The sequence below is a fragment of the Lonchura striata genome, chromosome 6 (assembly GCF_046129695.1).
Source record: "Lonchura striata isolate bLonStr1 chromosome 6, bLonStr1.mat, whole genome shotgun sequence".
Lineage (NCBI taxonomy): Eukaryota > Metazoa > Chordata > Aves > Passeriformes > Estrildidae > Lonchura > Lonchura striata.
Window position 1 is genome coordinate 64,751,919 of NC_134608.1, and position 19,058 is coordinate 64,770,976.

The 19,058-nt window shown below is 51.7% G+C and overlaps 2 protein-coding genes across 2 annotated transcripts in view; both read left to right on the forward strand.

The window, feature by feature from the left end:
• LOC144246548 (uncharacterized) overlaps positions 1-19,058 on the forward strand; it is a 319,583-nt gene that overhangs the window by 244,565 nt on the left and 55,960 nt on the right. The window lies entirely within an intron of this gene.
• Positions 5,324-18,259, forward strand: LOC144246406 (uncharacterized). The gene is given in 7 exon segments (XM_077783804.1): positions 5,324-5,384; positions 6,299-6,320; positions 15,089-15,119; positions 15,821-16,041; positions 16,123-16,446; positions 16,509-17,252; positions 17,254-18,259. Coding segments are annotated over 7 exon segments (2,409 nt in total).

Genomic DNA, 19,058 nt, shown 5'->3' on the forward strand with positions numbered 1-19,058 from the left:
TTGAACTGAGTAGGGAATGCAACTAGCATAGAAGACTGTGTAACTGATTATATACAAGTTGACTTTTAGGCCAAGGACAATCTGCAAGGAAGATGAGGAGCCTTCATTCCTATGACCACCAAGGGCAGAAAAAAAGACCCCCAGCAACCAATTGCACCGGCACAGAGTGCATCGAGAGAAAATACGTCACCTGGAAATAAAAAGGGACTATAAAAACAAAAAGGTCAAAGTGGGAAGGTGTGCCGTGGCAGAGCAGAGGCTCCCTGGCAGCCCAGCGTTGTTCTTTTGCGCCCTGGGCTGTGGGGCCATCTCCGCGTCTCTGGTGCTCTCCAGGCTTCTCAGGAAACGCTGCTCTGTGCGGCCGAGTTCCTCAAGAGGAGGGATCTTGGAGAGCTGGTGCAGAACCAGAAGCTGTGGCAGTTCCCCGAGTGCCTGGTAAGGAGGGCCGGGAAGCCGCAGCCCCAGCCTGGAGCAGCCCCTGAGCGCGGTGCTCGGTGTGCGGGCTGGCAGCTGTGCCCCTGCCCGCTGCTGCAGCCCGAGGCCGCGCGGGCTCTGCTCCAGGCTCCTGCGGCCCGAGCCGGGTGCCCATGGAGCCCCGGCCCGGGGGGCTGCGGGGCCAACCCTTCCCTCCTGCCGCTCTCTCCAGCTGGCAGAGGACAGCAGCAGCGTGGCCGAGCACCTGCGCCGGGCCCTGCCCTACCTGCAGAGCCCACAGGAGCCCCTGCGAGAGGCGGCCGTCAGGTTCATGGGTGAGCCACGAGCCGGGCCAGGAGGGCGTGTGGGCACAGGGCTGGCGGCGCCGCTGGCAGGGAGCTGTGCCCTGGGCCTGACAGGCTCTGTGTTCCCAGGGACGGCCGGGCGGCACCTGAGGGGGAGGAAGGAAGAGCTCCAGCTCCTCTCTGAGGGTGAGTGAGGGCAGCGGGCTGCCAGCGGGGGCTGCCGGGGGAGCTGCGAGCCCTGCCCCGGCTGCGGAGGGCTCTGCTCCCTGTGCGGACCAGGGCCGGCGTGGGCAGAGCACACAGAGCTTTCAGGGCACCTGGGGGATTCGTGGCCAGCAGCTTTGGGCTGATCCAGCTGGTCCCTGCTCCCTGCTGGCCATGGCCAGAGCCGGCTGGGATGGCCCTGGCACAGAGTCCCCTCGGGTCCCCTCAGATGTGGGAACTGACCATGGCTCTGTTCCTCTCTCTTTCAGCCCTTGAAGGCATGGAAAATGACACCAGCGTCGCCGTCACAAGCCTGGCAGTACAAACATTGTGCATCCTCCAGGAAGCAGAGAGAGCTCCATATTCCATCTTTGACAACCTGCATGATCGGCTCTGCAGGGCATGGAGGAGACGGCCTCGTCTGTCGGGGCTCGGCTGGCTGCGCTGCTGGAGCTCTGCAGAGAGCTGATCCCAAAGGCTCTGTCTGCTGGGGCCACCTGAGCCAGCAGGAATGTTTAGTTTCTTTAAGATTGTTCTTTTCTTTCTTTTTGTTTTTCTTTATCTTTAAATATAGGATGTGTTGCTATAGACAGACTCCCAGGATCTTTCTTTGGCTACCCAGGCTCTGCAGGGCCAAGGGGAAGAGGGAGAAAAGTGTTCCTGGGCTCAGCAAGCTGCCCAGGCATGCAGGGTTGCAGGGAAAATGGCCAGAAGCCCCTTGGCCTTTGGTGGCTCTGATGAAGCCTTTGTGCTGCCCACACAGCAGATGGGCAGGGGCTGGAGCTGTGGGGATCTCTGTGAGAGCGGTGCCTGGAGATGGCCACAAGCCCTGTCCCAGGCAGGAAGCGCCATCCGTGTCCTCCTGCCCGTGTGTTCCTGGCTGGATTGCTGAGGGCTCCCAGGTGCCTCTTGGTGGGGCTCCTCTGGAGCTCCTGTGGGGCTGCGGCGCTGCTGCCGGGCAGGTTGGCCGGGCTGGGGAGACCCTGAGGGGACGGGGCCACGAAGGGATGAGGGGCTGCGGAAGCCCTGACAGGACAAGGCAGTGGGAAGGCACGGGGGGGACGTGTGAGGGAGTGGGTAACGTTGGCTCGGGGAGGAAAGTGGGTTGGAGCCAAAGAGACCACTCACCCCGATGTTCGTGAGGCAAACAGAGCACGTTTATTCTCAAGCCCTTCCTTCTAAAGGGCCTTTGAAAACCCAGTCTGGATGATTTCACTGCTCTGATCTCTGTGCCCCTTCAGATTTTGGCCTGGGCAATGCCTGCAGCCTTGGGAGAGATGTGATGGGCCCGGCCCCTGTCAGTCAAACCAGGGCTGGTACATTCACCCCGTACAAGCCAGCCTGCACGGTGACACACGGCAACAGAGTGCGAGGCACAGCTCCGGGAGCTCCCCGTGAACCTCAGCTCTGGGACCACTGTCTGCCCCAAGCTTCAGGGGCTGCAGTGGGAGCCCGGCTGGGCTCTGCCCTGGGGCCATCCTGCAGGGACAGCTGCAAACAGGGAGCATTCCCTGCCACAAAGAGCCAAGGCAGGGCTGCAGGGCAGCTGCTCCAGCCCCGACTGCACTGCTGAGTGCTGTGCTCTGGGGCTGGGGCTCCCTGCACAGGGGACTGCACTGGTGTGCCAGAGGAGACACAGAAGCTGCAGCTTCAGCCTAACTGAGGTGGGTGCGTGGGCTGGGAAGAGTGGGGAGGCTCCAGGGGATTCACAGAGCTCATCCTGCTGCAAGGACGAGGAAAAGGGAGCGGGAACTCAGCAGTGAGGAGAGCTGGGGGCTGGAGAGCAGCTCTGAATGACACTAAAATCCCACCAGACCTCTGAGACATTGCTGCTCCTCAGCCAGTGACAGGATGAGTCCCTTTGCCTGGGGCTCAGCCTTCCTCATGGTGAGGGGCACCAGGGAAGGCAACAGTGTGATGGAGACTGGAATAGGCTGGGAACTCACTGGGGGAAAAGAGGGAGCAGTTGGGTAGTAAAAGGCAGGTGGGAGAGAGAACTGTTCAGAGAAGGGCTGAGCTACTTCTTGAGCAAGCTGCAAAAACTCATTTGGGGTCATCCCAGATTGATTTCATTTCAGAAGTTATTGAACAAGCTTATTTTTGGGTGGTGGCATGTTTTCTCTTGAAGGTGTACACTCTGCAGACTTGAGCTGTGTGTCCTGGTTTGTAAGATAAGCTTGTATTCTATTTGCCAGCTGTTGAAGGTTGGGGCAGGTTTGTTATCTCTCCCAAAGACAATGGTTTTCCTCGTAGAGGTAATGGTTTGTTTATACACCATTGACTGACTCACTGCAGGGCTGGTAAATGTAACACCATCCCATTGTGAGATGTTCCACCCAGAGGGGGAAGCCAAGCACTCTTTTATGGTATAAAGTGGTACCTTTTTGGGGACAGAGCAGCTCTCTCTTTGGGGGATTGCCAGAGAAGCAGCTACTTCGGCGGGATTCCTGGAGAAGCGGCTGGAGCGCAGTGAGGCGGCGGCGGCGGAGCTCAGAGGCGGCCCCGGCGCAGAGGAAGACCGACCTGACTGCCACCAGATCTTCAGAGGAAAACTATACCCTTCTAAAGATCACCACTGCAGCTGCAATTCATCAGCCACTGCAAGAGGAGCAGCTGTCATTCCAACTGGACTGCTACCAGCACCCCGACTCCTCAGGGTGTCAGGTCGTGGACTTTATCACTAGTTTTTGTTTGTACCAATTGCATTTGCCTTTTTAAATTGTTATCTAGTTTTCTCCTAGTAAAGAATTGTTACTCCCATTCCCATATCTTTGCCTGAGAGCCTTTTAATTTAAAAATCCTGGTAATTCGGAGGGAGGGGGGTTTACCTTCTCCATTGCACAGGAGGCTTTTGCCCTCCTTCACAGACTCCTGTCTTGTCAAACCAAGACAGATTTTGGCGCATCAATGTGGGGCTCGAGGGCATTGAGAGGGAAAAAGGATTAACAGTTCTTAAGTAATTTGGTTTTTTGTTGTGTGTAGAAACATCTTAAGCATCACCATGTGGTCTAGTTTATCTTGGTTTGGGTGGTATGTGATCGTAGCTATACTTTTCCCATTTGCAGACCCTTATCTAAAAATGGGTCCTATAACTAAGGCTACTGTGTCTGTTATCAAGTTTGGCTTCTGGGTTAATTAGGTAAGGAATTAATGGATCTTTAATTTCCTCTGGAAGGCAGGTACATGGATTCATAGCTATCACACATTAACTGTATGTTTTTGGGGTTACTTTAATAACGGTACCTACTGCGAGGAAATAGCACCTGGGCAAACTTTCTCCCAACCTTTTAACCATCTTTTTGGGTCTGCTCCACCAGTTCTCAAAGGGTTAAGATCCTTTCTAAGTGCTAATGATATCGTACAATGGGTGGTGTTGCTGATCTGCCTGTTTTATTTAGCACTCAGAGATAAGGGAAGATTAACCTGGATAACTACCCTCACACCTACACCACAGACTCGAGATGCTGCTGCTCCAGAGCCTGACCCTGCCCCACAGCCGACCTCAGAAATGAACCGCCCAGATTGGGCGAGGGTTCTGGTTAAGGAGATATGAGAGATGCTGAAGGAGTGCATTTCCCCAGCTGGTGAGAAACCGGCCCTTTGCCTTGAGGAGGGACAGTCTAATAGCACAGCTGTGGAACCCACAGATGTTACAACTGTCCAGGTTCCAGCTGAACCACAAAGGCAGTCACGGTCAGCAGCAGTTGCCCCGGTAGAAACAAGGAAGTCTAAGGTGAAAGCAGAGCACCCTGCAGATAGGGACAGGAATGGAGGAACCTCACAACCCACAGGGGAGCCAGAGATTGCTATCATCACCGAGTCCCTGACGTACGAAAGTCTTTGTAATCTGCATAAAGACATTGTGCGACGAGGGCATGAGGCTTATGCTACCTGGCTACTCCGGGTTTGGGATCTTATGGGTACAGGCGTGCAGCTGGACGGTGGTGAGGCAAGGAACTTGGGACCCTTGACCCAGGACTCGGGTATAAATCAGGTTTTTGTAAGGGAACCAGGGTCCCTTTCTCTCTGGGAGCGGCTCTTAATGAGTGTCAGGGAGAGGTTTGTCCACAGAGAGAGAATGCAAGAGCACCATCATAGAATGCGCTGGAAGACCCTCGAGGAAGGGATCCAACAGCTGAGGGAAGTGGCAGTATTGGAGGTACTCTTTGGGAGGGATGGACGACACAATAATGACCCCGACAAGGTCAGGTGTACGGGACAAATGCTGTGGAGTCTGGCAAATCTTGGGCCATCTCAATACACCACCTTCATTGCAACAATCAATGCTGACGCTCACTGAGAGACAGTGGGTTCTGTTGCCAACATACTTAGGAATTATGAGAGTATGATTAATGGCCCAATGCAGGCTCATATCTCAGCTGTGATTAAGGAGCAGCAAGATGATGACAAGAACTGGGGACTCCGAGTTGGGCTTCGTCTTCCTGGCACTGGGGATCGACTGTACCTGCGCAAGAAAGGGGGGTCCCAGGGGTCGTGTCCCCCCTCCCCCAGAGTGTGGGTGCTCGCCGGGGTCCCCAGCCCCGTGTCACCCCCTTTTCTCTGCCCACAGAGCTCCTGAGCCGCCGGCGGCCGCAGCCTCTCCCTGTGACCTCGGGCCTGGCCGGGACCACCGCTCCATCCCTACGCTGATTTTGGGGGCGTCCTGTGTCCCCCCAGCCCTGCTGTCACTCTGCCCCTGCCCGCCTGCTCCCAGTGTTCCCAGTAAAGCTTCCCAGTTAAACCCAGCCCAGTTCATGGGGGCACTGGGGAGGGACTTGGGGGGACCCCACGGCGGGGCCGGCCCTGGGCAGGGAGGGCGGGTCCAGGTGGGGAACACTGCCTGCTGCGGGTCTGCCCGGCAACTGGTGAGTCATCAGCCCCGCTCTCGCTGATTGGCTGACTCTTCTCCACCGCGTTCTCTCATTGGCTGAGGAGAGGCCCGGCAGTGCAGAGAAGGAACGGGAGAGATCCCGCCCCGAGCACCGGCACGGGGACAACAGACCCGGCCTGGGCACAGGGAGGGAATTTATTACCAACCAAACCACGGCAGCACCCGGAGAAGGGAAAGAAATCCCTCCAGCACCTTCCCCCACCCAACGGGGATCACCCACAACAGGGTTATCCACCATGGAGAGACGGGGACATACGAGTTTAGAGCAAAGCCAATTTTATTGAGTGTACCAGGTGTTTATACAGGGATTGACTTGTATGGGGCTTATAGAGGGCTCTGTTTTTGGTAACAATTTCCCATTGGTTACACATTCTTGGTGACATCCAGTAACCTGGGAACATTTATTTTATCACAAAGTCTCACACCATGTTGCTTGGCCACTTCTTGCCCAGGGAGACTTAAACTGTGTCTGTGTCTCCCACAGTTTCTGCTCAGTCAGGCCTCAGGTATCAAGCCCCTTTATCAGCTCCATTGCTTTACTCTCTGTTTTATTCCCCATATGGGGGCACCAGGGCTCTGCCCCACGGGGGTCACTGGGGATCATCCAGCCCAGATCCTTCCATGGGGGATGGAGCTGCAGCAGCACACCAAGCTCTTCCCTCACTCTCTTCCCTCACTCATGGCACTCACAGGGCTTCCCTTAGTGGCGCCTCCTTTGGTGTTGGGTCAAGTTTGAGATCTGTGAAAAGCCCTTCCCACACTTCCCACACTTGTAGGGCCTCTCCCCAGTGTGGATGCGCCGGTGCACGGTGAGGCTGGAGTTTTGCTTGAAGCCCTTCCCGCAGTCGGGGCAGCGGTAGGGCCTCTCCTCTGTGTGACTCCGCTCATGTCTGAGGACATCGGAGCTGGTCCGAAACCTCTTCCCACACTGGGAACACTCGTAGGGCCTTTCCCCAGTGTGGATGCGCTGGTGTTTTCTCAGGTCTGAGCTCCACCCAAAGCTCTTCCCACATTCCAAGCACTCAAAGGGCCGTTCCCCAGTGTGGATCACCATGTGCCGGAGCAGGTCCGAGCTGTCTCTGACACTCTTCCCACACTCCCCACACTCGTAGGGCCTCTCCCCAGTGTGGATCCTCTCGTGCCGGATCAGGGTGCAGCTCCGGCTGAAACCTTTCCCACATTCCAAGCACTTGTGGGGCTTCTCCCTGCCATGAGGCTTCTCCACCAGCTCCGAGCTCCGCCTGGATCTCCGCCCGCCTTCCTGGCTCAGGGGGGCTCTTTCCTCCCCGCAGCTCCCTGGGCTGGGTTTGCAGCTCCTCCTCCTGCAGCATCTCCGGGGCTTTTCCTCCTCCTCCATCCAGCCACGCCCTGGCAATGAAAAATCCTGGTTTGAGGGAAAAACAAGAGGAGAGCACCTTGGACTGGAGGTTCCTCCTTGCCCAAGTTCATCTCAGGAAGTCATTGGGAATCTTGTGTCTGTAAGAACCTCCAAAACACCAAGATTCAGCCCAAGAATCCCACAAACTTTAAGACACAAAACAAAACCTCCCCAAACATCACAGCTCAGCAAAAACCTCCTCCAAAACATAAAGATTCAGCTGCCACATAAAACCAAAGCACCAACATTTAGCCCAAGAAAACTCAGAAACACCAAGATTCACCCCCTGAAAATCATGGATCCCCCTCCACAATCACCTGCTGCATGTGGGGGGAGCAGCACTCCTGGGGCTGGGGGGAGGCTGCAGACACAGGGAGGGGCGGAACCTTCTGCTGCTTCCTCTTTCTGCTCCTCCTCTTGTGTCCCTACTCTTCCTCACACTCCTCTTCCTCCTGCTATTCCTCCTTCTCCTGCCACGTCCATCGTTTCACCATCTCATTCCTCAAGCTTGCTTCTCCTTCCCTTCTCCTCCTGCCCCCAGGCCCAGCACCCACTGCCGGCTCCCTCTTCCCCCCAGCCCCACAGCATCCCAGCGCAGGGGCAGGGATGGAGCTGGGGCAGGTCGGGCTGGGGCAGCGCTGGGCTCTCGGCCGCTCCCGCCCGCACTCGGTCCCCACTGCAGCCGCTCCCGCCAGGACAGCGCGGGGGGGCCCGGCCTTGGCGCTGCCCCACTCCCACCTCCCCAAATTCCCCTCGCGGGGCCATGGGGCCGAGGGGGGGCGCAGGTGGGTCCCGGTGGGGAACGCGGGGAGCTGCGAGTCTGCCTGGCAACTGGTGAGTCATCAGCGCCGCGGGCTCTGATTGGCTGAGCTCTGCCCGAGCCCTGGGGCTGCAGCACAGAGGGGACACCCTGCTCCAGGGGGGATGTCCCACAAACGGGGGACCCCATGGAAGGAACCACAGGAAAGTGTCTTTACAAACAGATGCTCTGAATCTGCTCGGACATAGGGCCAGGGAATTTTATGTTAGGAAGTGACAGGAGAAGACATCGGTTTCAGAAAATGTTACTAATTGATGATAGAGACTGCTGCTCAGCCAAGGTCCTGCTCTATTCATGAGCTTCCAGAAGAACAAGACTTAACAGAGCCATGAATATCGTTTGCTATATGAAAGCATGGAGTATATCAAGGTGGGTATGTAATAAGTGGATTGGGAAGTCTGTACCTCTCAAGTACTTCAGCCAATGGGGAAAGCAGAGGGAGATGTGGCCAGGAGAAATAGGATGAAAAGGAAGCTGTGTGCTCCAACAATTGGAGAGATCCCATGAGGACTGTCCCCTACTCTTTCCCATTTTTAGGAATTAAATTATTTTACAGGATTCTCTGTCTGCTTTGTGGACTGAATCCTCTGGTGATGTCAATTTTTCCACACACCTTGGGGCCCATCCGGAATTCCTTCCACTGTCCGGGGCGGCGGGCAGGGAGTGCAGCTGAAGGTGCCTCACCCACTTTGGGTGATCGGCTCCATTGGCTGGCGGCAGCACCGGGGATTGATTGGGGACCCGGGAGTGACCAGGAGACAGACGAGTGACACATCAGGGGGTCTGGGAAGAGTCAGCAGGGAGAGAGCACTGAAAATCTCATCAGTGAGTGCCCTGGGATCCTCGGGGAGTGAACATGGCAGGGCAACCATGGAGGGGAGAAAAGGGAAAGCCAGGGAGGGGTCCTGGCCAAAGGGATGATGATCCCAAAATGTCTCTGAAGGGTCCCTTGGGAGAATGCAGAAGAAGTGGAGAAGGGATTTGGACAACAGGGGATGGATGGAGTTGGTGTGCTGGGAAGGAATCAGGTGAAGGGGAGTGTGCAGCAATATGGTTCAGGCAAGAAGCAGCAGGAGGAATCGATGTGGTAAGAAAAAGGATGATAGCAAAGAGGAGGAAGAGAAAAATACTCTGGATAGGGATGTTTTTCCACAGAGTCTTAACCTCACAATTTGCCAGCTAATATTTTGAATTCCCAGTTTCCAGGAGAGGAAAAGCAGGAGGTCAGGATGGCAGGGGTTTCTCTGCGGTGGCAGCGGCAGCACCGGGCGCAGAGGTGCGGCACCGGGAGCACGGGCTGGGGCCTGTGGGGAGCTGCGGGGCCGGGCCGGGGCTGTGGGGCAGCCGGGGCTCAGCGCCGGGCGCTGCCTGACCCCACCAGCCCCGGGCAGGGCCGGCAGTGGCCCCCGGCCCCCAGGAGGCTGCGGGACGCCCCGGCCGCTGCCCGGCCCCGGGGAGCTGCCGGCCCTGCCCGCCGGGGGGGCCGCCTTTGGACACTGCGGCAGGACAGGCACCGGCTCTGCCACACGGGCTGGGCAGGGACCCTGAGCACAACGGGGAACACAAAGGAACAGCTGGGAAATGCAGAGTGCACATGAAGGATCAGGATTTGCTGTTCAGGATTTGCTTTGGGTCCCTGCAGAAAGGAAAGGTTTTGCAGAAAGCTCAGCAGCTCTCAGAGGATGAGCACCCACAGGCAGTGACCGGGGCTGCAGGAGTGGCACAAGAAGCCCTGCAGCACTTGGGCACAAGGGCACAGCAGCTGAAGGCAAGAAGGGATGAGCAAAAGGCCAAGCTGAAGGCAAAGGCCATGGCAGAGTTCCCTCAGCCCCTGAGGGATCAACCCCAGGGCCCAGGGGGGCCCCAGCACCCAGGGGATGACGGGGTCGGCCACAAGCACCTGGCAGAGGCATTGCCCTCCTGGCCAGGGCAGAGCCCACCCAAACAGCCCCTGGGAAGGAGTCAGGGCTCCAGCTGCAGCCCACAAGGACACTGCAAGCACAGACAGCAGCACCCTCAGCAGGAGCAAGTCCACCCCTGCATGGACATGGATTGTCAGGGCTCTCTGAGCTCCCATCCCACCGGGGACCCACCACACTGGAGCCCTGGAGAACATTCAGGCTGGGTCTGCATCCAGAGAAGGCCTCTCCTGATGGACACAGGGGCCTCTCCATCCACTCGGAATCTTACACCTAAGGGGGGAAAATTGTAAAGGAATGTTTTCATTATTAAGGGAATAAATGGAAAAGTTGAGCTGGTATCACTTGTTCAATCACTGTTAGGAGCTCTGGGGGGTAGGTTTGAAATAAACTAATTTCTTTTTCTTCCTACTCTGATTGTAATTGACTAGGAAGGAGTTTGATGGTGGCATTGTAATATTGTAAAAGGTGATACAGAGGCTATTGCTGCTGTACCTTTGTGTCAAATGTCTGGCAAGGCCTGTGCTGAAGGGAACCCAGAGGTGTGGGCAGCCCCAGGGGGAAAATTTGATGGGGAGCCTCTCCAAATTACTTGGAAGCAACCAGGACAAGTGGTGTCTAAAAACAACACCCTATTCCAGGGGAGGGAAGGACGGGCTCACAGCCTGGTATGGAGTCCCTGCTAAAGGCAGGGCTTTTGGAGTCAGGGATGTCTCCCTACAGCACTCCTATCCTGCCAGTCAGGGAATCAGATGTCTCCAGTGAGGAGGACAAGAACAAGTGGTAGACAAAGCCCCAGTGAAATGGCTGAATTTCCTGGCTAAAAATATCTTTTGAGTATTGGGGAAAAAAAAAAACAAATGGCAAATGGTGGAGAAAAAGGTTAAATATTTGGGAAATATTGGGACTGAAGATTCCTGGTGAATTGACCCAGAGAGGCACTGGGCAATCTCAGAAGTAACATTTCCCTGGACCAAAAAGGAGCTGAGACAATTTTGAGGATAAATAGGGAATTACACAGCCTGGGTTGAGGATTCTCTGTTCCAGCCAGAGCACTGTAGGACTTTTTAACCTCAGACAGCCTCCATGCTGTGGTATGGACAGGAGAAAGAGAGCAAAACTTGAGAAAATGAACAACCAAAAATATTGATGCCTCAGCTCTGTCTCTTCCAGACTCAGAAAAGAAATTGGAATTGTAGGTGAATGTTCAACAGGGCCATGCCAAAGGAATTCTTGGGCCAAAATGTTTCACCCAGTGGCCAGAGTGGCCTTATTGTCTGCAGAATTGTGCAGCCACAGCTTCAATGGGAACTGAGGCCCAAAAGCTGATGACAACAGGATCTCCAACTGTTCCAGTCTGCCATCAAGTTCAAGCTTTGATAAGCAAAAGAGCCTCGCAATGGATGAGCAGTGCTCGGTTATTACAGTGTGAAACTTGTTCAGTGGCACAGGAGGATTCAGAACTGAGGACAGGGGAAGGGTTTAACCCAGCCTCCTGTTTGAACAGCCCACAGAGGGGCTGGGAAGAAACCCAGCACTGCATTCAAGTGACACAGCTCCAGACCCAGCCTGGGGGAGATTCAGGAGACATTGCCTGGCCTGAGGCAGAAAATGTGTTTCTGGATGGCTCTTCAAGGGCAGCAGAATGGAAAAGAGTTCCAAGACACGCTGTTATTGAGGAAAGGGAATCAGACAAAGCGCAGGTTACCCCCATGGTCAGCTCAACCGGCACAGCTGTGTGTGCTTGTAAGAGCCTGGCACTGAAATGCCCTGAGCAGGAAGGCTTCAATATCTTCTGGTGACACCATCTCACCTAACAGGGGGGCAAAAGCAATTCTGACTGCTCAGCAACCACTGGATCACTTACTAAGGCATTTCTTAAATACATAATTCCAATAAAAGGGATTGTAGAAGCCATAGACTCAGAGAGCAGAACTAATTTTGCAGGAGAGTTCCTCCAGGGGGTTATGGCAGCTTTAGGAATACAAATGGGACCTCCAGAACCCCTGACACCCCCAGAGCTCAGGCTGGGTACAAAGAATGAATGGGGATAAAAAGAAACACCTTTAGAAGCTGGGGATTAGATAGTAATAGTTTCAGCAAGTTTTAGAATGGATTTTCTCAGTGAAGATGGAGTCTCCAGCACCCTAACTTTTGGCTATTTATGGAGAAGGCACTGCACATAACAGCTGAGGCTTCCAAAGTGGCTCAAAGTGCAGATGTCTGTTTAGAATGGTGAAGGACATAGGTATGATTCACTAGTAACTTTCAAATACCTGCTCTAAAGCTGGAGTTACTCAAAGAAGAGAGAATTACTTCAACACTTGTAAAGAAGCACCATTTTTTCCAAATCTAATTTTCACATGCAGCTGAATTTTTCAAGAATTGTGTTTTTTATCATACTATGAGTGCAAAACAATCTATTAGAAGTGTTTAAAAATAGATTATTAACAGGGAAAAGTGATCAAAAGATCTATTTCCTCTTGTATTAACAACTGAAATATGACTGAAGAAGGGATCATCTCTGCAGTCCCCTGAACCAAACTCACAACTTCTTTAACAGCATGCTCAAAGTTTTCTATACTTCAAGCTTTTCTAGAAAATTCACTTTCTTAATTTCTGCTGTTTCTGTAGCCCCAGACCCTGTATAGTTTATACCAGCTGCATTCTACAGAAGGGATACCCAACTGAGGATACAAATTGCCTGCTGAATAGCCTTCTCTGACTCCATGCTGTTACTTTTGGCCTCAGATGGCACAGAAAATGCTCTCCAGTTGACTTGCTTCCAAATGCCAAAAAACCCCAACCCCCAAACTTTAAAACATAAAATAGAAGGAAAGCTTAATTATTTGAGTTAAAATAGCACTGCAAAACAGTTATTCGCAAATATAGCAATAAAAGTGTTATAAAAGATGTGCCTCCTGATACATAAAGATATCCTGAAGAATTATTTTGTATTGTTTATATACATGCAAAATTAGTTTTCATCTTTTTTACTGAAAACTGTGTTTTTATAGACAAACAGAATTTTTTCCTATAACTGGATATCTGCCTGGCAGACATAAATGTTTCTGTCAAATTCACCATTCTGCCATGGATATCAGAAGACATCTTGGAGTGACATGGACAGGGTTTTGCTTCCTTTATTAATGTTTCCATTCTTTGGTTCTCACGTGACCTGTGTCATTTCTTTATTTAAATTCAGAAGCTCTTGCCAGAATACTCTTTCAACTTTGTTTGTAGTCGCAATGCAAGAGGTCTGCAACTCTTGCTTTAATTTGGGACAGGATTTATTTCTTCTTGTAACTGAAGACTAATGACAGACATCACCTTCCTCATTTCTCCTGAAGTAATGCCTCAATTCTCTGTCTGGGTTAGCTGGCTAAATTATTTCCTTTCTAAATAGTCAGGTTCTGCTGTGTATAGAGAACTGTGACTTTCAGTGCTTAATATAAGCAAGCACTGAGAGGAGGGATGTACTGAGAAGACTATTTTCTGCGAGATACATATAATACCCTTTCTGCTCCATGTGTTCCTGCTGCAGCCTCAGTTGTAGCTGCAGGTCCAGATTTTGATAAGGATTTAAAAAATGTTGGGCACCACTTAGGGTCGATTAGACTAGCAATGTCCAGAGGTTTAGAAATTGCATCCTGTAGAAAAGGAGTTTTTCCTCAAAAGCCTGTAAAATGTACAGGGTCACATAGACCAGAAACCTGATCTTTCCCTTATGTCAAAATGGCTCCTAGCTAAATTTCTGGGACCCTCTATGCTAAAATAAGAGAGGTTTGTCAAAGTAAAGCTAATAGTGGCAAAATTCCTTAGCCCAACAAATCAATTGAAATGTCAAGTGCAAATTAAGGATCAGAAAGGAGAGGAAGAAAATAAGAGGTAAAAATAGTCTAACAGAGGCTCCTGACTTAATCATCTCAACAGCTGAAGTTAAAAGGTTAGCAGAGGTTGATCTGACTGTTAATGTTTTCTCATCATTTTGTTTATGAGAAAGAAGAAGGGAAGAAGCCTTCCATCCCTGATATCAGGTTAAGTTCCTCTGCTTGAGTGGAACAACTCAGTACTCCAAATATAAAAGCTCCAAAGAAGCTCACACAAGGATGTTTGTCTCGAACTGTAATTGGAGTAGATCCATTTGTTTGTGTAATTGCCACCATGGTGGAAATCTGTGCTTCTCTATTTGTGCAACTGCAAATATTTTCTAGGAATGAACCATCTGAATTTTAATATCCCATAGATTCAGTGCAATACAGCATATTACAATATCTTGACCTTTTCAGTGTTCCATAAATTGATTGTCTGGTTGTTCCTGTCCCCCCTTGTTTACAGGCCTGGAAACCTTAGAAGAAGAGGTAACATGGCTGTCTCTGAGTCGTATCTTTTATATTTATCAGCATTTCCAGAATCACACTTCTAGTGTCTTGAAGGCTTGACAGAAGTTACATACTGTGTGCCTGAGGTGCAGTAGCATATAAAATCATGCCAGAAAAGGCAGGGATGAGTGCCACAGGTGGGCTCACAAGGTTCACCACAGGTGGTCCTGTTGAAGGTCACATTGGTTGACCAGCATTGTTATAAAATTGTGATCTCTCCAGTGAGTTATTCTGACAGCCAGATAAACCTCCAGCTAAATAAATATCATGGGCAACCTTCAACCAACCAAATGTAACTGTTTAATTAATGTGCTTTTCCTAAGTAAATTAAAAAGCAGAGGGAAAAGGCTTCTGGTCTTTAAAGGATGCATAAAGCAGAAAATGAAAGATCTGAATATGAAAGGGAGAGAATCCTCTTAAAGCTGAGGATACAGTGGTAAGAAAAATTATTATTCATTTGCAGACATCACCTCAAACTGATGGACTAGTGAAAAGAAGATACAAATTTTAATAACTGCAAATGTTGGAGTAAGATGCAGAGAAAGAGCAATTGCCACTTTTTCATTGCTTGTCTTCCATCAAAGAAGGGAGAGGGGAAATTCACATTTGGTAGTGCTTATTACAATTATTATGCCCTCAAAAAAAAAAGAAAAAGAAAAAAAAAGCCGCCAACCCCAAAATTATAGAACAAAACAGAAATGCTCTGAGATGGCTCAAATTCTTCCTCTGAGACTAAACGCAGATATTTTTTCTCAAGATGCTTTTTCACTTCCAGATGTGCCTTCAGGTCCAACATGTGCCTTGAGGTAAATTCCTCTGCCTAGTGAGTGTGCAGCTGAAGAGGCTATTACTGTTTTGGTAGCTTCCTACAAGCATAGCTCAAGCCATCTCATCTGCCCCTTCCAGCAGCAGCAGAAAGAGGTGTTGAGGTGTTTTGTCTCAAGTGCTAAACAGAACAGGATGCAGATGACATGCATCACCTTTTGAAGTCTCACATCCAGTCTGGGGTAGGGGGAGTGCTGTGTGGCTGTGAGACAAACTACATAAGAGAGCCTGAAACGCAAAAAAAGACTTCAGTTCCTTTCTTCTCTGCATCGGGGCCATGATGAGTTCCATGACCGGGCTGGGATGGCGGGCGGGGCTGGCCTGTGATGCGCTCTGGGCTCTGTGACAGCACAGGGGCCGTGTCACAATGGGGGCAACTATAAAAGGCCCCAGGCCGGTGCCGCTGCCCCAGTAGAGCCTCGGCAAGCGGTGAGTACACAGCAGAGGGGAGAGGGGGCTGGAGGAGGGCTGGGACAGGAGCGCCGGTCCCCGGGGCTGCCCCGTCTCCAGGGCCCAGCGCCGGGCGCAGCGCCTTGCTGGGGGCGCGGGGCGCGCGGGGCAGCGGTGCAGCCTTGCCAGCTGCCGGGGGCCCTTTCCTTCCTGCCACCACATCCCTGCCGCTCCTGCCCCTCACTGTCTCCATTCCGGCCCCACTGAGCCCCTCCTGTGTGTCCTCCTGCAGACCATGGCTTTACTGTCACTGCTGTTTGTGCTTGTGCAAAGCCTGATCCAGTACCCCCAGCCAGCTGGGGATGGGCTGGATGAGGCCACGCACCAGAGAATGCGGGAGCGTCAGGAGCTGCTGGACCGTGAGATGGCCCGGCTGATGCAGGAGCTGGAGCAGGGGCCCCTGCAGCAGCAGGATGAGGGCTGGGGAGCCATGCTCTTTGGTGCCCTGCAGCAGTGGCCATTCTGGGTTCTTGCTGGCATCCTGCTCCTCTTGGGCCTGTGGCTGGGCTGCAGGAGAAGGAGCTGTGAGGCCAGCAGCAGCAGCAAGGACCAGAGCTCCCGCAAGACCTTGGGAGATGAGAGAATAACTGAACAGGAAGAAGACACTGCTGATCCAGAGGAAGGTGAAGAAGACAGAGATATGACTCTGGAGGCAGAAAACAGCGGCACTGAAGATGACAGAGAAGGCAGTCCTGTGGCTGCAGATGATGGCAACAAGGATGATGCCACTGAAGACAATTATGATGTGAAGATGAAGGAGGACAGCGATGTCAACAGTGGCAATTATGATGTGAAGGAAGACAGCGATGTCGACAATGGCTATCACTTAAAGAAAGAAGGACAGAGTGATGGGGATATGCCAGGAGACACTACCACTGAAGGAAATGAAGAAGAACCTGGCAATGTTGCTGGAAATAAAGAAGATCTAGAGAAGCAAATAAAGAAAAAACTAAGGATGTACAGGTGGACCAAGACAAGGACACTGGAAAGGAAGAAGGAGAAGGAAATGAAGAAAAAAACAATAGTGTTACTATAAAGGCAGGCAAAAACACTGATGTAAATGAAGGTGAAGACAATGTAGATGGAACAGAAGAATACATGGATGTGAAGGTGCAGGAAAGCAGACGTGCCAATGACCAAAGAAGTAAAGACTGGACTGGGCAGGAAGATAGCAATCAATGTGGGAATGAAATTGCCCATAGTGGTTTTCCTGCACCTGAGGAAGTAAATAAGGATGTGATAGCAGAAGATGGCAATGATAGAAACAAGGATGAATAACAGGCTGATGTGAATGTGGAGGGAAACAAGAATAATGATAGACAAGAAGAGGAACAAGGTAATGTGGCTGCCAGTGAAAAAGGTGGCAGTGATGGTGGCAGGGAAGAAAATGCCAGTGGTGGAATTGAAAACAGAGAAGACACCCAAGATGCTGGGAATGAGAAGGACATCCTTTTAATGGATGGTATAGAGTGGCCTGTGGAGGACCTGGAGAGAGGCTGCTCAGTGACAGCTGAGCTGATGGAGAGCTTCACGCGTGTCTTTGTGTACAGTGTGAGCAATAGCTTTGATCCGGTGCCTCAAGTAGCCATTGGGGTGGGCAGTGCCTTTGAGGGCTGGAGCCCCCATGAGTGGGATGGGGTGTACCGTGTGCTGGTCCCACTGAATCCCGCCAGGGCACACCTTCCACCTAGAGCCAAGCAGTGCAGGGCAGACGGCAGCAAGGACCTTCAGCGTCCGTGTGGAGCTGGTGTGCACGTGTGAGAGCGAGCAGCTGGGCGAGAAGCTGTTGTGCCTCCTGCACCACTCGCAGGAGGAGCTGCGGCGGAAGCAGCAGCGCAGCCTCCTGGAGACACTCTGCACCGGCTCCTACCTGGATGTGGAGAAAACCTCCCACTGGTTCTTCCAGATGGTGAGATGCTTGTGGCTGCATGTGCCTCAGTCATACTCATGGCACTTGGTGTTTCAGCCCTGCAGCCGGTCCTGCCAGTTCCAGCTGAGCAGAGGCAAGAGGACCCTGTCGGTGGAGATGCTTTTTGGGGTGTGCCAAGGGGACTATGACATCTTTGTGGTCAACCAGCCCTTAGAGGCCCAGAAAGGCAACTCCGGTAACCTTGTGAGCAGTCAGCCCGCCAAGGCCAACATCCTCACAAGAACAGCATGGCCTGAGACATTCGCTGTGGCGGAGGCAAAATTCTTCCAGCACATTGCCAGGCAGATACCATGTAAGAGGTTGCACCTGAAATACCTGCAGCTCTTCACCTGCATGCTGAGCGGCACAGGTTTTTCCAACTCTACCTAGAAGACTCTGATCATGCATGTGTTAAACATCTTACCACCGGTCTACTGGCGCAGGAAGGAATTTCCACTGCGGCTGTGGGACATCATGGCATACATGCAGCTCTGCCTGAAATGGAAACACCTGGACCATTTTGTTCTAGGCAACGAGAAGCTTCCTGCAGAGATCAGCTTGCCGCCAGCAATGCAAAAGGTTGAGCCACTCAACCTCTTTGAGTACCTGGCCCGAGATCCAGATGCCCACAGAAAGGCAATGGAGGCTTATGCTCAGCTGCACTTTTGCCTCTGGATGATGCTCTCCAACACTGAGAATTCCCTGCACAAAGCTCTGATGGAGAAGTTCGCAGCCGATTGCTGCGACGTCGACTCTTTGTGATTGTTGTATTTGTCCGTGGCAATCCTGAAGCTGCTTTCCTGCTCCTGTGAAAGGAAGATGGTGCAGCACATGGTTTCGTTGTGCAGACACTTCCATGAGTGGCCTTGCCCTTCACCTTCCATTTGCAACAGTGCTGTTGCCTAAGTCAAAGAGGCAGAAACTGGCTCCACCTACACATCCTCGCAGAAGAACAGTGAAGCTGATGGAGGTTGCTTGGAATACCTCGAAGACAGCAACCTAGCCTACTAGGGACTTAATGTAGTTATTTAGTGAGCTGTAGTTTTAATTAGACTTGTTTCTTAGCATTCATTCCAGAGGCCCTTTAGTGTTGGCAGTATATAACTATTTTGCAAAGCTACCCTTAGTGTAGAGAAATAGAGTCTAGACTAGATTAGTTTAAACCCTTAGTTTAGAGAATTACCCTTAGTTTAGAGAATTCCCCTAGTTGCTTGTCTGCTTTTAAATAATACTTGAATATCTATGTTTGAGAAACTAATAAAAGAAGTTAAGTTTCTCAAATTGCCTGAAATGCGTCATTCTTTGTACGTAACCCTCTGTATCTTTGAGAATGTCCTTCCTATACCTCTATCTGAAATAAAGACTCTTTGCAAACAGAGATGTTGGATATATTAAGTATGCTGTCTCTTGAGCATTTCCATAGAAATGCTTGAAGTTTGAAGTGAAAATGCCCTGAAATGCCTGAAATTTTGCAGCAGAGTACTCCTGAACTTTTTTAGCAATCTTTGGAAAGATTGCTAAAGTTTTCTTTACACAGTCACTTTTACACACTCCTAGGGAA